The following is an 18,117-nucleotide window of genomic DNA, read 5'->3' as shown; positions in this document are numbered from 1 at the left end:
ATGGCATTTCATGGTTGGTGATATTTGTAGTATTGTTTGTAATGAAGGTTAGTTACAAGCTATTAGAGTATCTTGTATGGGCATGTTTAATTGTATTTCTATGCTTCCTCAGCATTCACATTCTATTGTCTCACGGAGCCTTTGCTCATTGAATTGGCACAAACAATATTGAATTAACGCACTAATGGTCTTTTCTTGCCTAAAAAAGTGCAATTTCTATGGTCTGACATTGCGGTATTCTGTTTTTTCTTGTTGTTTCAGACGGTATCTGTTGGGAGGCGTAAATTCAGTGCAAATTTTCAACTTGTCTTCCGTCTAATCAAGGGAATGATATTCCTCACTTTTGTCTCAATTCTAGTCATTTTGATAGCCCTTCCGCACATGACAGTGCAGGACATAGTTGTTTGCATTCTTGCTTTCATGCCAACTGGTTGGGGAATGCTGCAGGTGAATTCTCTTTTCTCTGCTAACCTACTAAATGAAAATTCCTGTGAAACTACCAGCCCTTAAGACACTCACATCCTAGATCACATTATGTATTTTTTGAAAAATTTCTGAACGTGGGGCAAAGACTGAATTTTTCTTACATGAACTTGTGTTGACTTTCAATTCTGAAAGTGAGTGGTAGATGAAGAATTAAGGAAATATTTGCGTATCTAATTTGTTTAGTATAGTGTGCTTCTGTTGCATTATCTTTGTTGCCTTCAACTTGTTTGTGGTTTTGATTTTTCTGTCGTCGTTATTTTATTTTGCAGATTGCTCAAGCATTAAAACCTTTAGTACGGCGGGCTGGGTTTTGGGGATCAGTGAAAACTCTTGCTCGAGGTTATGAGATTGTGATGGGTTTGCTTCTGTTCACTCCGGTTGCTTTTCTGGCTTGGTTTCCTTTTGTTTCAGAGTTTCAAACCCGTATGCTGTTCAACCAAGCATTCAGTAGAGGTTTGCAAATTTCTCGTATTCTTGGTGGCCAAAGGAAGGAGCGATCGTCTCGCAACAAGGAATAGTTTTCCAACTATGATGGCTTAGTATTCGGATGTACCAATTGTAAGTAGTTGTAACTTGTAACTTGTATCTATGAATGACAGATTCTACACTTCGCTTTCATTACAACGTTAAATTATCATTATCAAATATTCAAGTTATCAAGTCTTTCACCTACAAAAACCAAAAGCTCAATCCAACTTTCTTTTGGGTGATAACCAGAGTGAGTGGACATTCGAGTGTCGCGTAATTCGTTTACTATTATAATATTGAATGGTTAAGAGGTGATATGTATTATTAATTTCATTTTTTTGTAAACTATACGTTAGTTTAATCATTTGCCCCGACTTTTTGTAATTAAAATTATTATGGAAATGCGATATGTATGTTGAGGTGATGGTAATGGTTAATATTTTAATCTTTCCTGAAGCGTTGAAAGTGTCAAGATGAGAAAACGAAGAACAAGTCGTCTTCGCAAATCGTACTAAACCCTAAATGCATTCTTGTTAAAGTAATTGATTTCAATTTCACTGCCATGTTTCACATTGAAGGACCCCAAATTTGGGGGTCTTGTTGGCTTTTGCCCTAAAACCCCAGAAGATCCCCGACTAACATTTCTCTGCTAGGTGGAACCACTTTTCAGCAAAGAATCAGCCATGTTCTTTATGGAAAATGAACTAAGGGATAATGAGTAATTGTTCTGTGCTTAAAAAGTTATAATCATAATATAAATATGGAACAATTATAACAGGTGACACTAAATGGTAAAACTATATGTTGCTGGTCCAGTGTAGCATATATGCCTTCAAAAATTCAGTCAACTTTTTATCACTGAGATTTATTAAAATTACAAAATCTTAAATAAAACTTGATGTATTTTAATCAGTAAATTATGTTAAAATAAACTGGTAAGAGAATGTGTGATTGGTATTCTCTGATTAATTAAGCATTCATTTAAAATGTAATAAAGGAAGAGTTGAAACAATTTGCAATACTTCTAGTAAAAAAAAATTATGTAGCATATATAGCCATGTTCAATTTCAAGATTCATGCATATAACCCTTTCCTTTAAACACTTAAGAATACATATGTGTATAAAAACAATACCCTTTTCTCATTAGAACTAATATTTGTCCATATAAAAAGAAAAGATGCCAATGATTGAAAGGTTATTTTATCTAATTAAATAAGAGACAGATGTTTAAAAAAGTAAGTTGCACTGAGATTTCATAAAATCACATAAATACTTTTTTTTTACTTTTAACAAAACTTTCCTTATAGAATTAGTTATAATATTTTTCAAACAATTAAGGAGCTTTATATAACAATCAAAATATGTCAGTATAATTTAACCATTACACAAAAAACAAAGTATGTTTACATATTTCTCAAGTAAGCTAGGATCATCACATTATTGCAGCTGGAATAAGTCTCTAAGTCCAGTGGACTTGGAAAAGCTCATGCCAGAACCAGAACATACAAAAATATCCAAGTAAAAAGAACAAGAATCATTATAGAAAGAAAGATTATAGCTTTGCATGTTTTATAATTAATATTTCCTACATGGTGTGTATTCGAAATCCTTTGTTAACACAATGATTTTCCTTTTTTCGTGAACACTAAGGATTTTGTCTCGTGGATAGAAGACAATTGTTGGGGGACGACTGAGCCGTACTTTGTTGGCTATCATATCATGGTTGGACTGCTTCTTCCAGCACTTTTCATATGTGTCAGCCTTATAGATTAAATTTTAAAAAATTATAATATTCTGGATTATATAATCCAAAACTTAATTTTAGATTTGAAAATTGCTTATAAATTATGTAATTCATAATATATTTTAAAAAAAAGATATTTTTTATTATATAATTTGGAAGTCTGGATTTGAGAGTAGTTTTCAGATTATGTAATCCAGACATACATATTGAAAAAGACTTTCGGATTACATAATTCGGAAGCTAATCTCATATTAGAAAAGACTTTATCATTCATCTAAAAAAAGATTTCTAGATAATCTGAAAGTTAATTACAAATTTAGAAAAAATCTTTCAAATTATATAATTCAGAATATTTCATAAGAACAAAAATTTATGAAGATAGAAGAAGAAGAAGTAGTCTCATGTCATCATGTTTGTTGTGAAACTGATGTTTCCAATTGGAAAGTACAGAGACAGTGTGGAAAGATAAGAGCAGTTTGGTGGGACCTGAAAAAGGTGGCAGTTGAATTGGAGACAGTGATGAAGTTATTTATTAATACTATGAAAGAATATGAGGCTGGGATTCCAAGGCAAGAAAAAGGCCTGCATTGGTAAAAGGAAAGACAATGTCTACCGTTCTTGAATTGAAACATTCAACTGTCAGACAGTTCCCAACTCTCACAACTCTTCTCATTCTCTCCTTTGTCTCCTTTCACTTGTCCTCTTGACTCATGTGTTGCCAAATGTTCTTCTTTCTTTGTTTTTAATAAATCAACTTGTTTCAACTCTTAATGTCCATGCATATATATATGTTTCATATTCATGGCCTTTCACCAATCAACATCTCTATCATTCTCCTTAATTTCTTCATATTCATTCATTTGTCTATTCTTTTGAACTTTGTATGAGTAGCCGGTTTTAGTATGACAAGAACTGCTGGTGTTAGCTCATTCCTTCACTTGGCTGAAAATTTCTGATTCTTAAGCTGTTTAAAACCAAAATCAGCAAAGGCAAATAACAAAAAAAGAGAGAAAACTCAGGTAACCTGTTATTGCTTTACAATCAAAATCTTTATAAAGGGACATGGCAAACTGTTTCATGGTTGTTCTGATTATTCTTTTTCAGTTCCTTCTGGTTTTCTAGCTGATAATTATATATGCTTCACTTTTGAATGCTGCTGATTCTTACCTTTAATAGGTGCGGAGTATATGAGGTTCAGACACATCTTTTAAATAGTGAGTCCGTGTCGGACATACATATCGGACACACAGACACTCATAAGACACTTGCAGGACACGTATCGGTGAAGTATCTAATTCAAAAAATATTTTTTAGATTTTTGATAATTTTACCACGGTTCTAACACAATTTAAAAATGGAAAAATACATTAAGCATACTTATGTAGTCAATTTATATAATTCATATGTCTATGTTACATAGGGCGGAGAGCACATACACAAATGGCTTCATCTTTGGAGGAGCTTCTTGCAGAGGAGGGGTTCAAAGGAATCAGAAGAGTGCAAAGGTCTAGATCTTCCTTCCACTATGGTTCTTCAAGCGAACCTCTTTACTCTCTGGAAGGCAGATTTAGTGTATCAAGTGAAAGAATTCGACCGCAGAGACAAAAGTCTGATGCCTCACTATATCAGATCACAAGTGGACTTTTGAAAACCGACCCTCATACTGCAAAGAACAGGAGATCCAGGGATAATATTATTTTGAGAGAAGAAGTGGATGAAAGGTTGAAGATTGAAGCCGTGAAGAACTCTTCAAGCCATGCTGATTCAGGTGAAGAAGTTCATACCAAATCGTCAGAACACATGCCAAGGGATGAAATTGCTGAGTTGAATGAACAAGAAGCTAGCAGATTTGAAGATACTTATTCAAACGAAGTGGCTGCAAAAGGAGGCAAAGAAAAGAATCTCCATGAACTTGTGGAAGAAAAAATATGGAGGGAAAAGCCTGCAAAGGTGCAAAGCAGAAGTTCCAGTATAAATATGCGTAGATACTCTAACAGCAAGAGCTTTGAATACACCAGCAGGAAGAAAAATAGCAATCTTGAAGTGCAAGTAGCTTCTGGTCTTGCTCTTGATGAAGTAGCAATCCAAGCCGTAGTTTCCATTCTAAATGGATATATAAAGTGTTTTCCAAAAGATGAGGAGTTTCGGTCTACATTGCATCACAGATGTTTCTCCTCCTTGAATTTTCTTGAACTGAAAGAAGAGAAAATTTCTCAGAGCAAAGTCATAAGAAGTCTTGAGCAAGCAATTGAGGCCATTGAACAATTCGTGGGGGAACCTGCATCTGCCATGTATCTGAAAAGAACAACGATGCAGCTTAGTATTATTACAGGTTTGAGTTTAAATGATTTGAAATACGAACATACGTGTCGGATACCGAATTATAAGTTGTCAGCTTGTGCTCATCTTTACCTCAGTGTGGTATACATGATGCAGAAAAAGAATAAGGTGTCAGCAAAGCATCTCTTGCAAGTGTTTTGTGATTCACCTTTTCAGGCACGGACTATGTTGTTGCCTGAACTGTGGGAGCATCTATTTTCTCCACAATTTTCTCATTTGAAAGCATGGTATGAGAAGGAAGAAGAAGTTCTAGTAGACACACCAAACAAAACAAGAAGGCTAAAGCTTCTTCAAGAAGTGTATAATGAGCATTTGGATTCTGTAACTCATATATTTGCTGTATATTACAAAGATTGGCTCACTGAAGGAGTGGAATCTCCAACAATTCCTTCAATTGGCATTCCATCAGTTTCTGTCACAGGAAGTCAAGAGGGAAGTTCACTTGGTCATTCTTTTGAGTCTGCTAGCTCCATTGATCCATTCTCACCACAGCCAATGGTGAGCAAGAAACTGTATGATTCTATGTTTGGTAGCTTTGGTAGACCTGGAGTTTACCAAGTCAAAGATGTTAAGGATGATGGTAACCAAGACAACTGTGTGAAAGGCTCTCATGGTTCAACATTTGTTAAACAGACCTTAACATATGAGTCTGAAACTGTCAAGTTTACAGATCAAGATATTGAGGGTTTCTCTCAAGGTGTAGCTATTGATACAATCAAACCAGTAAGATATTTCTATTTTAAGTATATTATTTTCCTGGGAAAATTACAAGCAAGGGTTAATTAAGTCAGTAGGTAAAGTTATTATTCATTACCATTCTCTCAACATGGTTAACCAGTTGAGTCATTCATTGTTCCTTAACTGAACAATTTCACCATAAATTTTTTTTTTTATAAAAGTTTTCATGTTAGGTATCATTATGCAACTTGACATCTCAGCTGATATATCAAGTAACAACAATCATCTACCATCACATGAAAAAAATATTATTAAAAAAAATATATTTCATATATTAACAAAAACAATACATAGCTATTTCACCATAAATATTTCATTGTTTATTATCATTCATTCATTCATTGTTCCTGTTGTCATCTCATCCTTTGATCTGCATTACTGTAGTAGATTACTCTTTTACCACATTACCTCTAGTCCTCTTCAGTACCTGATATGCAAAAGTCTGAATAGTATATTTCTGAAATTGTATCATCCTTTTGTAGATTTGGAATCATATAGGTTGAGGAGTGAATCACTGTATAATTTACAAAATTTGTTTTATCCTTTGACTGGCATTAACATATGTGTTTCTATTCTTGCTTTACATCTCACTTATGTTTATATTATCAATGACATGTGACAGCACAAAGGAAATTTAGTGGCAGCTGCAGAAGAATGGCAGAAAAGGAATGTCACTGATGACATTAATAACTCTTTCTCTATGCAAACTAATTTAAACAATCACATTGTTGATGCCCTGCCATATGAAAAAGCAAATGATCTTAAAAAGGTGAAACATTTGTTTTAGAAATGTGAAGCATATTCTTTCAGTCTTACTACTATTTCATGGTCTCCTTCTCTAATTTATAATCTTTCACGTGCAGCCAAATAAGACAAGTTATGCTCTTCAAGGTGAGAAAAATCACATGTTTGACTGATGTACCTTCCTTCAGATAGCACATTTTATTAAATATCGGATTGTACATGAAAATGTTGGTGCAGGATCAGATTTTCCAAGCATTCCACAGGAATTTATTTGTTCTCTTACTGGGAATCTCTTTGAGGAACCAGTCACCCTAGAGACAGGTCAAACCTTTGAAAGAAAGGCCATCAAAGCATGGTTTGAAAAGGGAAACAGAACTTGCCCTGTAACAGGAAATGCTTTGGAATGCTTGGCCATGCCATTTACCAACCTTATTTTGAAGCGTTTGATTGATAATTGGAGGTCAGAACGTTTTGATTACCTTCTTGATCTTGCTTCCCAAAGAGGGGAGAATTCAGAGGAGCTTAGGTTGAAAAAAGGGGATGAGGCTGCTGTTTTCAAGTTAGAGAGCCTTTTCTCCTCTTTGAAAGAAGAGGAGAAATCAACTTATGTTAAGCATCTCATCTCTTTAGGAGTTCTTCCATTTCTTTTTAGGAGGTTTGAACAGGGAAATGTGGAAGAAAAATCACTAGTGGTGTCACTCTTGCTAAATTGTATTCAAGTAGACTCTGGTTGCCTATATACTATAGCAAGAAGTGTTAACAGAAAATGTCTTCTTGAGCTTCTTAGTAGCAAGGAGGCTACCCCAACAACAAATGCAATACTATTCCTTACTGAACTTTTATCAATGAAGAGGTGAGCCTTATCAACTTTGTATATTCAATTACATATGATTGATTTATAGCTTAGTGCAACATTTTTTTTATCTGCAAAGAATAAATAAAATAAAATGAGGCACTTCAGGGTGCTCCAACCCTTATACATATAATCCCAACACAAGCTTCTTATTCCACAATCAGCTAGGGATCCAACAGACATTACAACGCACTAGGCACATTAACATACGATAATAAGATACAAGCCTTGTGCAACATATAGATCAAATTTATTTTAAATATCATCCTTTCTTCTTCACCTTTTAAATATTTTTCCTTATACATCCCCTTTGCCCAAAATTATTTTTGATGTAATTGTCTACCATTTCAATGATAGAAACTTTCATTCTTTAGTCTACACTTCTCTGAATTACACCAAAAATAGTCTGCTGCAATCTTAAATGTTCAAAGTTGGTTGAGATTAGCTAAGAGGAAATGAGCGTTGAGTGTTAAAATTTATGGACTTGTTTATTTGAGGAGTGGATATAACCTCATTTGAAAAAAAAATAAAAAATACATTATGCTTAAATTGTTGAATGAAAGTCTAAAATTGGATTTATAATTTCCAATATCACTGTCTTGAGAAGCTGACTGAGTACAAACTTAGAACAACATTGAGCTAAAGGTAAGCAATATGGTTATGTTAGAAGTGGTTTAAAAGGGTGAATACAGTTAGGATGAATAATTCAAACCACTTGAACAAAATCGTGCTTTAAATAAAATTTATTTATCAGCATATTCCAGATGTTATAAATTTGCAGAAAAAATTGTTAAGGGCATCAAATATCTACAACCCTTGAAATATTAATTACTCAATTACTTTTTTGTAGGAGAAAGGATGTTACTTCATTCATAAGTGGCTTGGCGGGTGAAAAAGTATTTAATATAATGCACATTCTACTCCTGTATCTCAAGAATTCTTCTCCATTTGAAAAGCCTCTAATTGCTGTCCTTTTGTTACACTTTGATCTGCTGGTATGCTCAAGTAGTTGAAAAATTTACCCCACTTTTACAAGGATAATCCTTTCATGTATATTTTCTTGTATCTTCATTAGAAATTATCTCAGCTGGTTTAACATAAAAGGTGAATGAGGTAATCTAATAGACCTAACAAATGACTCCTCCAAATTCACTAGTGAACTTTGGAAGGTAAAGTGAAGAGTTATAACCATTCACTGAAAAATCTATGGTTTAAAATTTTACATGAATTTTGTCACAATGACTAAATCTTAACAGCTTAATTTCCAATCAAAGGTTTATAACTCTATGAACTTCACCCTCTACTTGTCAAAACTCCCCTTATTTCAATACAACTTTTCAGTTTTACTACTTAGTTTCTTGCCTCTAAATCTTGATATAATTGCAGTTGATAAAGGCATACTGTAGATTGTGCATTTACATATAAAATGATTGCCTATAATCACTTATAACATATAATTTGTGTCTTGAAACTTTCCAATCTATCCTCGTTTTTCAAGGCATTTTAGGGATGCTGCTGCATTTGCACATCTCTATTTCTTCTGTAGGAGAAGATGTTAAAAAAAAGTCAGATGTTTGTAATAGAACATTAGCAATTCATGCCTACGCTCTTCTTATTCAACATGTTTACTATTGCTTGGAATATGCAATCCTAACCTAACCCAAAATCATGCATTTTTGCTTCATTCATTAGAATTTTTCCAACCATGGTTATTCAAGTGCAGCTCAAAAATGCAGAAAACCACTATGTATTGTAAAACAAAAAACACGTATGAAAGAAGGAAGAAACTGATGCATAAAATCAGAAAACTGAAGAAGAGAAAGGAGAAAAAGAAAGAAGATGAACAAACAGGAACAAGATTACTATGAACTATATTGAAGAGATTACAGAAAACATGCTTATATAGCATGAAAAACATAAAACAGAAAAGAAACAGAAAACGGTGTTTAGGGAAACTAGCCACCCCTTAGCAGTTTGATAAAAGAACTTTTGCTTGTGCAGATTCTGATCTTTCTCACATAATTATCAACCTTTGTTTCTCAGTGGAAATAGATTAAGGTATTCTGTACAATATTTAAAGACCAAATGCCTTCGAAGTTCCCTCCAATATTTATTCCTCTTCTGAACTCTTTTGTACATAATTTTTCTTAAATTAAGTGACAAATGAAATTCAGTTTCTGCCTTGCAGACTTATAGACTAGAGCAAGTTTGTACTGCAGGTTGAGCCGCAAAAGTTTAGTGCATACAGAGAGGTGGCTGTGAATGCCATTGCAGAGGCACTTGATGGCAGCTTAAACAATGAGAAGGCCCGAGAAAAGTGTTGCAGAGCACTTTTAATCTTGTGTGGCCATTTTTCTTCTACTGGAAAGATACCAACCAAGACTAGCATCTTAAAACAAGCAGGTTATAATCATGAGAGCGTAGAAGTGAAGCCTCATGGCCATCAAAAAGAGGGTCAACAGTCAGAAGTAACCATTTCATTGGTAAGACAAGACATTGTTTATTCTTGTGTATACCAGATTCAATCTCTTAGCATGTGTTTAATGATACACATACTTATAGAAGAAAGTAAAATAGTTATTTTCCAATATAGACCAAACAACAAGTCCTTTAACTATTGGACACTCTTCTTAAATAGCATCTCCGTGTCGGACACACGTATTGGACACAGAAACTCATAGAACACGTATTGGTGAAGAGTCCAATTCAAAAAATATTTGTTGGATTTTTTAGAATTATAACACGGTTCTAACACAATTTTAAAAAGGAGAAATATATTAATTTTCTAAAAACTCAAGCTTATTGTATAAACTTTTATTATGATTATAAAATAAGGAACAAATTCTTTTGAACCAGCCATGAAAAACATTTTTTTGCTAAGAAAAAAATCCAAAACATACTTGTGCACATAAATCTTTATTGTCAATTTATATAATTCATAATTATATAATATATAGATCAGTGTCCCGTGTCCTACATTTTAGTGTCCCGTGTCCTACATTTTAGAGATTATATGTATTTTCATGTCTGTGTCTGTGCTACATAGTGAACGACACAATTAGTATGCCTTGTCTTTTTCCAAAAAGATTCTATTGAAACTCAAGAATATAGGAGTCTTGACATTGAAAAATAAAATCAAAATGTAACACTTCATATATACTAGTTAGTCCCTAGTTCAGTGCTTTAAATTTGATGAACTTTTCGTTGCTTGAATGAGTCACTGAATGTATCTTGGCTGATAAATCAATAACAATCATAGGAAGATGAAGACAAAAGGGTTGAAGAGTTGCTAAAGAAGCTGATAGAGTCGTTGATTGGTGATGGAGAAGGCCCATTTTTGAAGAGCTTATCCAGATGTTTGGATTGTAAGCACCTAGATTTGGTGAGGGCGTGTCTAATAACTGTGACATGGTTGAGCTCTTCGCTATCTACACTATTTGGTGCTGGATTGCCTCTTCCCACCTTCTCATCCATCATCTCTCAGTTGAAAGGAATCTTGGAAGATGGAGAACTTGAGCTCAAGGCTCTGGCTTCTTTGTCTTTGCTAAATTTCAGTAAAATATCAGGTTCACCATTTCTTGCACCTTTTTTGTTTGTTTAAAATCTTGCCATTTTTGAAATTATTGAAGACAGTTACATTTAAGATGTTGAAGGAAGAAAAGGTATAAACTTATAAAATGTGATGGAAAAGACTTTATACTTGTCATGGGATGTAATGATAAATGCTAAACTAAAGTAGGTCTTTGATTTTCAAATGGATCACTAAATTATTTTTTCAAATTATAAAATTAGGTTCTTGAAACAACTTCTTTGAAGGATTAAAACTACTATAAAATGAAAATTTGTGAAAACTCAGTTATTCTTATAATATGATTTTCTTCCCATTAATACATTGTAAATTGTTGTAGCAGAATGCAAAACCCTTATGAAGACTATGGCAGAAGATGTTGCCCCCCTTCTTCATGGACTTGCTGAGGTAACATGGACTGCAAAACAGCTGCATGCTGCTGTTTCTGGAGAGAATTTGTAGTATTCAAAGAACATATACTCGTCTCCTCATTTCTGAAGTTCAAATTTTGATGGGGTCCAGTTTTCTTGTTAGAAAAGTTATGCTCATATATGTATATATAAATCCTTGGCAGAGTCTTTCGGAAAGAAAATGCCTCAACCTGGTGTATTTTTATCTAGAAAAAAATGTACATTGATCTCATTAACTTCTTTATGTTCATCCAACTGGATAACCACATGATTTGTGTCGTTGTGTAGGGATAGAAAATTTCGAGAAGTTGTGAATGTGACATGCTTCACCATAAAGAATAGTTCAGAATGATGCATTGTTATTGTTAGTCTCTTTTCAGTGGCGTTTTTTAGAGTGTTTGAGTCTGCTGTTATCTATAAGGGTTAGATCACCCTTGAAGTGGTATGTATATAATTTTATTGCTGATAAAAAAAAGAGGAATTGAAAAATGACTTTTGAATTTATAGTTTGATCCTCTCCCACATGTGGATTGGCTTCAAAGTTCAGGACCATTACATAGAAACAAAGAATGCTAACTATATTGATTTATATTCTACAGAACACTTTCAGTGGTTCATAGAATAGCTCAAATCCAAATGCCAAATTTCAACTGTCTAAACCAAATGCCAAATTTCAACTGTCTAAACAAAATGCCAAATTCCAACTGTCTAAACAAAATGCCAAATTCCAACTGTCTAAACCAAAGCTGTAATGATTATCAAGAAAGCAATCATCCCACCTACATTTTGTCAATTCTCTCCCAAATTGAGATGGTCATGCTTTGTGTCACTCTAGGAATCATACTTGAAAAGCCTTATTAAAATTACCTAGTTACCTAGATAAACAAATGCCTAGCAAAACAATGAAAATGAAAAACAACTGAATCATCAAACCCTATTAACAACTTCCCTGTCTTGGTTTTTCTTGTCACCTTCTTCAATGTTGATATACTTGTACCAGCGAGCACAGAAATAGTAGAACACAAAGTCCACAGCAGTTAGTATTGCAATGAGAAAGTAAAACCTATCCAAGTGCCCCAAATTCAAGTTGTTGGGAATCCACCCTGGATTATCACCTCTCTCAGTGATTGCCATGACTATGTACACCAGTATGCTACTCACATAGTTTCCAAGGGAAATTGATGCCATGCAAAGTGAACTCCCAAAGCTTTTTATGCCATCTGGGGCTTGCCCATTAAAAAAATCCAACTGACCCACATACACAAAAATTTCTGAAGCACCAACTAGAACATACTGCGGAACTTGCCAAAATATAGTCAAAGAACTAGCCTTTTCCCCAGGTACAATGTGCTTGAGCCTTTCCATCTCTGTGACACCAGCTGCAATCATAGATAGGATTCCAATAATTAGGCCAACTCCCATTCTTTGAAGTTCAGTTAGTCCCCTAGGATTGCCGGTCAAATATTTTGTCAGAGGAACAACGACATGGATATAACTTATAGTGCTTAAAAACACACTGAGGATATCAAACACTGACATGCTGGCTGCTGGGAAGTGAAAATTTCCAATCCTGTTGTCCATCACATCCCCTTGCTCCACAAAAAGAGAAGCCATTTGTGTAAACACTACCGAATAAATTATAGTGCATAGCCAAACTGGTAACATTCTCATTACACACTTGGCTTCTTCAACTTGAGTTACGGTACAAAGCCGCCAGTTATTTTTCTTGAGATCATCTCCATCTTTCTCTGTTATGGTTGCTGCCTTGTCCATGAATCTGCACAACATCAACCAACATGAGCTAAGGATGTAAGTTTTGTTGAATAAACTATAAATGCTAGTTTGTGGGTTTTAAATTTAGAAGTTAATGGAAAATAAAAGAATGAGAGTTTTGATAGATGAAAGGCCAAAAGTTGTGAGTGGGGTTTTATTGTGTTGTTAGAGGGGTTTTAAGGCCTCAATGAGATTTTATTATTTTCTGTTTTAGAAGAGTTTACTAATGCCTATAAATAAAATGTTGAGAGTGTGCGTGTTAACTTTGGCATTTGGTTGTTTTTACAAGTTTCAATTCCACACAACAAAGTACTGTAAAGAATACAAATACTATCAAAATAGTTAGTTGTTTTACTCTTACCTAAAATCATTGCTGTGCATAATCTTTCTACTGCCTTTGATGGCAGATTCTGAACCTTCAACCTCATAAAGTTGGTCTTCTGAGCTTAATTGAACCTTACTCTTTCTAAAAGCAGCCACAAAAACCTGACTTATCCTTATTACCGGATTCCCGTATGCCTTTACATATCTATATTTTTTATATCCTGCCAAGTATGAAGCTAGAGCAATAATAGCTGAGGCCATGGATACCAAGAAACCTAATGTCCACATCCCTGTATCCTCATAGTATACTAATACAGTATTGGAGAACAAAGATCCAACGTTGAGGGCAAAGTAGAAATAAGAGAAGAAAGCTTCTCTGTTGCTCTTATGATTTTCGCTCTTCTCATCAAATTGATCTGCGCCAAAGGTTGCTAAGGTGGGTTGGTGCCCTCCATATCCAAATGCCACTAGATATATGGACAAGTAGAATACACCAACACCCACAGATGTTGGTTCCCTGCATTTTGTTTCTTCATTGCCACAACCAGATGGGTTGATCAAAAATTTCCAAGAAGTCAGAGACAACAGCCCCAAGCCCTGTTCATGTTCATGTTCAACATTCATATTTAGAGTTTTATAGTATTACTCATTTGTTGGTAATGGCAAAACAAGTGTTATAGTAAGATGAATTCAAAACAATGCAGTACCACAATAAAAATGAGCTGAAAGATTGAGCAGGTCAAGTATCGGCCCCAGTAAGAATCACTGAGAAAGGCTCCAAATAAGGAGAATATGTAAACAGTTCCGGTCCACTTGCTCACATTGTTGGCAGCCTCAGCACTGTCTTGGCGAAGGACTCGAGTCAGAAACAAAACCAAGTTCACTCCAACTCCAAAGAAAGCTAGTGTGGCCAATGCTTGATTCGCTGCATTCAGTACAATGTTAAACTTAAACATGTTGTATTCAACTTACTTATTGTGTTGCCATTCATTTCTGATTTTTCTCAAAGTAAATTAACTCATCATTTTTCAGTACCTAGCAAGAGAATTGCAATTTTCCACCCTCCTACACCCTTATCATCTGTGGGTGAGTGCCCTCTGTGGCCTCTTCTCACCTGTTTTTTTTAACGAAAGAAAACCATTATAAATAACAAATTTAGCTTATAACCCTTTTGCCATTCAACAAAAGAAATCTACCTACCTATCTATCTATCTACGTTATCATTGGTATATGTATTCTTTCACAATTTCAGTTGTGACATGAAATATTTATGCAGAGAACCCCTTCCTTTCTTTTTTATGAAACAAAAACTAAACCTGATTGTTGTTGACACCGACTAGAGATTAGAACATTTCATAGTATTTAAGTTGGTGCAAACCTCATTTTATTAGCCAGTTTTATGAGGTTGAGTTAAGTTTAAAGTCCATTTTTAGTACTGATCGACTAAGAATAACTGACCTGGATTGCGTCAAAATTGCTGGGGTTGGCAGCTTGTGAATTGGGGATTCCCGGTTCCATCATTAAAAACTCTGTTTAAAACAAGTGAGCATTATTGATATGGACACATTTTCAAGTATGAATATCCACTATCCTTGGAGTTGCTGTTTTTAGAATCCTAAATGAACCACGTTTTTAATAAGATTTATTAGTTAATCTTCTTAGTTGTAGATACAGAATCATATCTGAATAAGAAACCACGTAAATTATTAAGGATCAAGAGTGTTCATATTTCTCTTCAATTATGCGTAAGCATAACAAAACAACTGCTATATATGCTACTCTTCTTTGCAGTCACAAAGAAGGAAAATAACACTACGACTAAATAAGCTGAATTGCATGGATCCTGCAAGTTCACACTCAACATACTGAGCTGATCGATCACAATAATACTTATCAACACAACAGTATAATAATAAAAGAAGAACATATCATGGATGATAATTTCAGTTACAGTTTTACAAACATGCATGAATTCATGTATGTTGGATGAAATCATTTGGATCCAAACTTTTCAAGCAAAATGCATAAATGAATTTCTATTCTTTTCATGTGATAAAAATGCATTTAATACAAATATCTACACTGCATATGGAAACAAACAAGTGTTAGTGTTGTTGGCTGCCTTATACATCAAACAATCCGAAACACACGAAAAAACTTCACTGAGAGGTAAAAAAATGGAGTGCTAGAAATACTACCAATAACAAAGTTGTCTTGTGCTGTGATGAATAGTGATAAATAAGTAGAAAGTGTAACCTTTTGCGGAACTTGGTCACAGAAAGAATGAACTGTTCAGGAATAGTGTTAAATTCTGGTGAAGAGGAAGAGCAATAAGTAGCAATTACAAAGAAAAATGTTTCCGGAGAGTCTGTCAGGTTCAAACTCTTTGTCATTTATGGTTCACAATCAAAGATGTCAGCACTTCCTTCTCTCAATATAAACACTCATACATACAATTTTTACACTCTTAACCGTGTTTATCAACACTGCAACTCTAGTGACCAAGAGATGAGTTAACACTGCACTACAGCCAGTTCTGTGTAATGCTGAATTTAAATTGTATAGTTAACGATGGAGTAGGATCTTAATTAAGCAGCATGTGTGGTGATGATGATGCTATAGAGTGTAATGAAATTATGGTGGATCTGCTGTTGCAACTTAATTACTACAAATTTTATTTTTATGTGGATGAAACTTTTCTCTAGAAGTGGTCTCCTCCTAAACTGCCTTATTTTTATACACTTTCTGTTAAGATTCTTTTCATGGACTTTTTCTCCATTTCTTATTTATAGTATGTAACACTCATTCATTTATTAACTATCAACTCCTTCCTTTAAACCCACATTACTTTCACATATTGTTTAATATCTACACTAAATGTTTATTTGCCTAGCTAAAATTTATAACAAATGAACTCTTTTTAGTGTATAAAATAAAAATTCATAATAAATAAACATTTTTCAACAAGTGAATTATATTTTAGATACATGTTATTAAATAATTTATATTATGGTATCATAAAAAAATTGAAGGGAATAAACACCAAATGTTGGATAATAAGACAATGTCTTGCTTCAATAAGTAACGACTCAATAACAATAGTGATAACAGTTTTCACTTAAGATTCGGTCTTGTAACTGTTGTGGTTGAGTTGAGAATGATTTTTCTAATTTATAAGTAGAAAGGAAAATTAATTAGGTTGTATTCTAAGTGTAATTTTGCAAAGTGTTCGGAATTAAAGTTATTTTGTGTTGAGAATGAAGTTTATCTCCAAGTGTGGTAGTGAAGATTACTGTAATATTTACATTCCACATTTAAGGAAGCTTTTGTCCATGGTTGTCACCTTCCCTTCCACCTGTTGCATAATTCTAAAGTCTGTCACAATCAATAATTCTACAGTCTCGGTATGTTTGTCTATGATTCTACTCAATTTTCATGTAAATTGCAGAAATAATTATTGCATAGGTTTATCCTTGGAAAATCCACTTTTATGTCAGGAATTCTGATCACACAAACAATGTAAAGGAAAAGATTTTTTTGACCCCAAGTAAAACCATATCCTTGACACTATATTATAATAATATTATAATATTTAAAATTAAAAAATAAATTAAATATGATTAAAATAATATTTTTTTTTTATTTGTGAAGTGTATGTTTTCTAATGTGGTTGTGTTAACACATCATCACCCCCCAATGTAAAGGGTGAGTACCAGAGGTATTGTGGCACATTAACTGTATTAATTAGGGATGACAAATATCTGTATCAGCTAAAGTTACAACTTCAAGTACATTATCCATTCATTCAAGTTAGCTACCATTGTGCTGGTGGAAATAAATCACCATAATTTGGAAGGTAAGAGTTCTTATAGCTCTAAAATGCTATACCAGAGAAATTGTTCAATAGTTAGGAATTTAGGATTTAAGGTTTCCAGTATAAGATTCATGAAACTAACTCACAGTTATCGAATAAAAGTGAAACTCTAGAAAATGATGACATGATATTCCGTTCAGGCAAGGCAAGTGAAGATTAGACACATGAATACACATTAATAATATAACACAATATAAAAAGCCAGAATATGTTTATGTGAACTGTACTAAAAATGCTTCACGATACATCGTGTGTTTAGGCCAAGAAGCTCTCTCACACGCACACCTTAGGACTGACTTCCCTGCTCAAGAAGGTTGTGTGTGTTGGGGTTCTTTCCCCAAGCTCTCTCCCTCCATATTACTTCCACTTCATCAAATGTCAAACCTTTGGTCTCGGGAACATACACGGCCACAAATATAAAAGCAACCACAGTTATACCACCTATAATCAGGAAGGTAGACCCAATCCCTATACCCTCCGAAATTGTAAGAAATGTTTCTGAGACAATCAAATTTGAAACCCAACACACAGTAGCAGACATTCCCCCACAGATGCCTCGATATTCTTCTGGATATATCTCTGAACTCAGAGTCCATGGCACAGGCCCCATTCCTGGCGAGAAAAAGCCAATATACATTGCTAAGCCTACAACTGCAAGCCATCCATAAAACTCATTTGAAGATGTTGATTGCTTATAAAATGCAAAGGCCAAGACCACCAATGATACAGCCACTCCTGCCAGGCTAGAAAGAGCTAATTTTTTTCGCCCTGCATGGTCGATAAGGTAAATGCCA

At 34.2% G+C, this 18,117-nt stretch overlaps 4 protein-coding genes across 4 annotated transcripts in view; 2 read left to right on the top strand and 2 right to left on the bottom strand.

Annotated features, from left to right (window-relative positions):
• The first annotated feature begins 6 nt into the window (after positions 1-6).
• On the top strand, positions 7-1,142 carry LOC137823848 (callose synthase 3-like). The gene is made up of 3 exons (XM_068629138.1): positions 7-47; positions 262-447; positions 756-1,142. The coding sequence occupies exons 1-3, from the start codon at positions 42-44 to the stop codon at positions 1,002-1,004; spliced, it is 441 nt and encodes a 146-aa protein (XP_068485239.1). The 5' UTR covers positions 7-41; the 3' UTR covers positions 1,005-1,142.
• A 2,368-nt stretch (positions 1,143-3,510) lies between these two features.
• LOC137823844 (putative E3 ubiquitin-protein ligase LIN) lies at positions 3,511-11,615 on the top strand. The gene is made up of 10 exons (XM_068629133.1): positions 3,511-3,718; positions 3,876-3,981; positions 4,120-5,762; positions 6,400-6,546; positions 6,641-6,668; positions 6,759-7,374; positions 8,225-8,369; positions 9,594-9,857; positions 10,634-10,940; positions 11,286-11,615. Exons 3-10 carry the CDS (start codon positions 4,140-4,142, stop codon positions 11,402-11,404), a joined length of 3,249 nt encoding a protein of 1,082 aa, XP_068485234.1. The 5' UTR covers positions 3,511-3,718; positions 3,876-3,981; positions 4,120-4,139; the 3' UTR covers positions 11,405-11,615.
• A 220-nt stretch (positions 11,616-11,835) lies between these two features.
• On the bottom strand, positions 11,836-15,070 carry LOC137823845 (protein NRT1/ PTR FAMILY 7.1-like). The gene is made up of 5 exons (XM_068629134.1): positions 14,908-15,070; positions 14,485-14,563; positions 14,157-14,374; positions 13,487-14,046; positions 11,836-13,129 (listed from the first exon to the last, which is right to left on the bottom strand). The coding sequence occupies exons 1-5, from the start codon at positions 14,968-14,970 to the stop codon at positions 12,280-12,282; spliced, it is 1,770 nt and encodes a 589-aa protein (XP_068485235.1). The 5' UTR covers positions 14,971-15,070; the 3' UTR covers positions 11,836-12,279.
• A 2,403-nt stretch (positions 15,071-17,473) lies between these two features.
• Positions 17,474-18,117, bottom strand: part of LOC137823846 (inositol transporter 1-like) — a 2,789-nt gene continuing 2,145 nt past the window's right edge. Inside the window, exon 6 of the mRNA XM_068629135.1 lies at positions 17,474-18,117. This exon is cut by the window's right edge and continues 140 nt beyond it. Coding sequence (XP_068485236.1) covers positions 17,610-18,117 — 508 coding nt within the window. The 3' untranslated portion in view covers positions 17,474-17,609.

This window comes from Phaseolus vulgaris, chromosome 8, assembly GCF_000499845.2.
Source record: "Phaseolus vulgaris cultivar G19833 chromosome 8, P. vulgaris v2.0, whole genome shotgun sequence".
NCBI classification, from domain to species: domain Eukaryota; kingdom Viridiplantae; phylum Streptophyta; class Magnoliopsida; order Fabales; family Fabaceae; genus Phaseolus; species Phaseolus vulgaris.
The sequence above is the reverse complement of the archived record's forward strand: the minus strand, read 5'-3'. Positions and strand labels throughout refer to the sequence as shown.

Bases quoted from the DNA above. Each gene is read 5' to 3' on its own strand.
- LOC137823848 (XM_068629138.1), top strand. The intron at 448-755 runs GTGAATTCTCTT...TTTATTTTGCAG, and splicing joins CTGGTTGGGGAATGCTGCAG to ATTGCTCAAGCATTAAAACC.
- LOC137823845 (XM_068629134.1), bottom strand. From the start codon at position 14,970: ATGATGGAACCGGGAATCCCCAATTCACAAGCTGCCAACCCCAGCAAT. The intron at 14,564-14,907 runs GTCAGTTATTCT...TAAAAAAAACAG, and splicing joins GCAATTTTGACGCAATCCAG to GTGAGAAGAGGCCACAGAGG. The intron at 14,047-14,156 runs GTACTGCATTGT...GAACATGAACAG, and splicing joins TTCAGCTCATTTTTATTGTG to GGCTTGGGGCTGTTGTCTCT.
- LOC137823844 (XM_068629133.1), top strand. From the start codon at position 4,140: ATGGCTTCATCTTTGGAGGAGCTTCTTGCAGAGGAGGGGTTCAAAGGA. The intron at 5,763-6,399 runs GTAAGATATTTC...GACATGTGACAG, and splicing joins CTATTGATACAATCAAACCA to CACAAAGGAAATTTAGTGGC. The intron at 9,858-10,633 runs GTAAGACAAGAC...TAACAATCATAG, and splicing joins CAGAAGTAACCATTTCATTG to GAAGATGAAGACAAAAGGGT.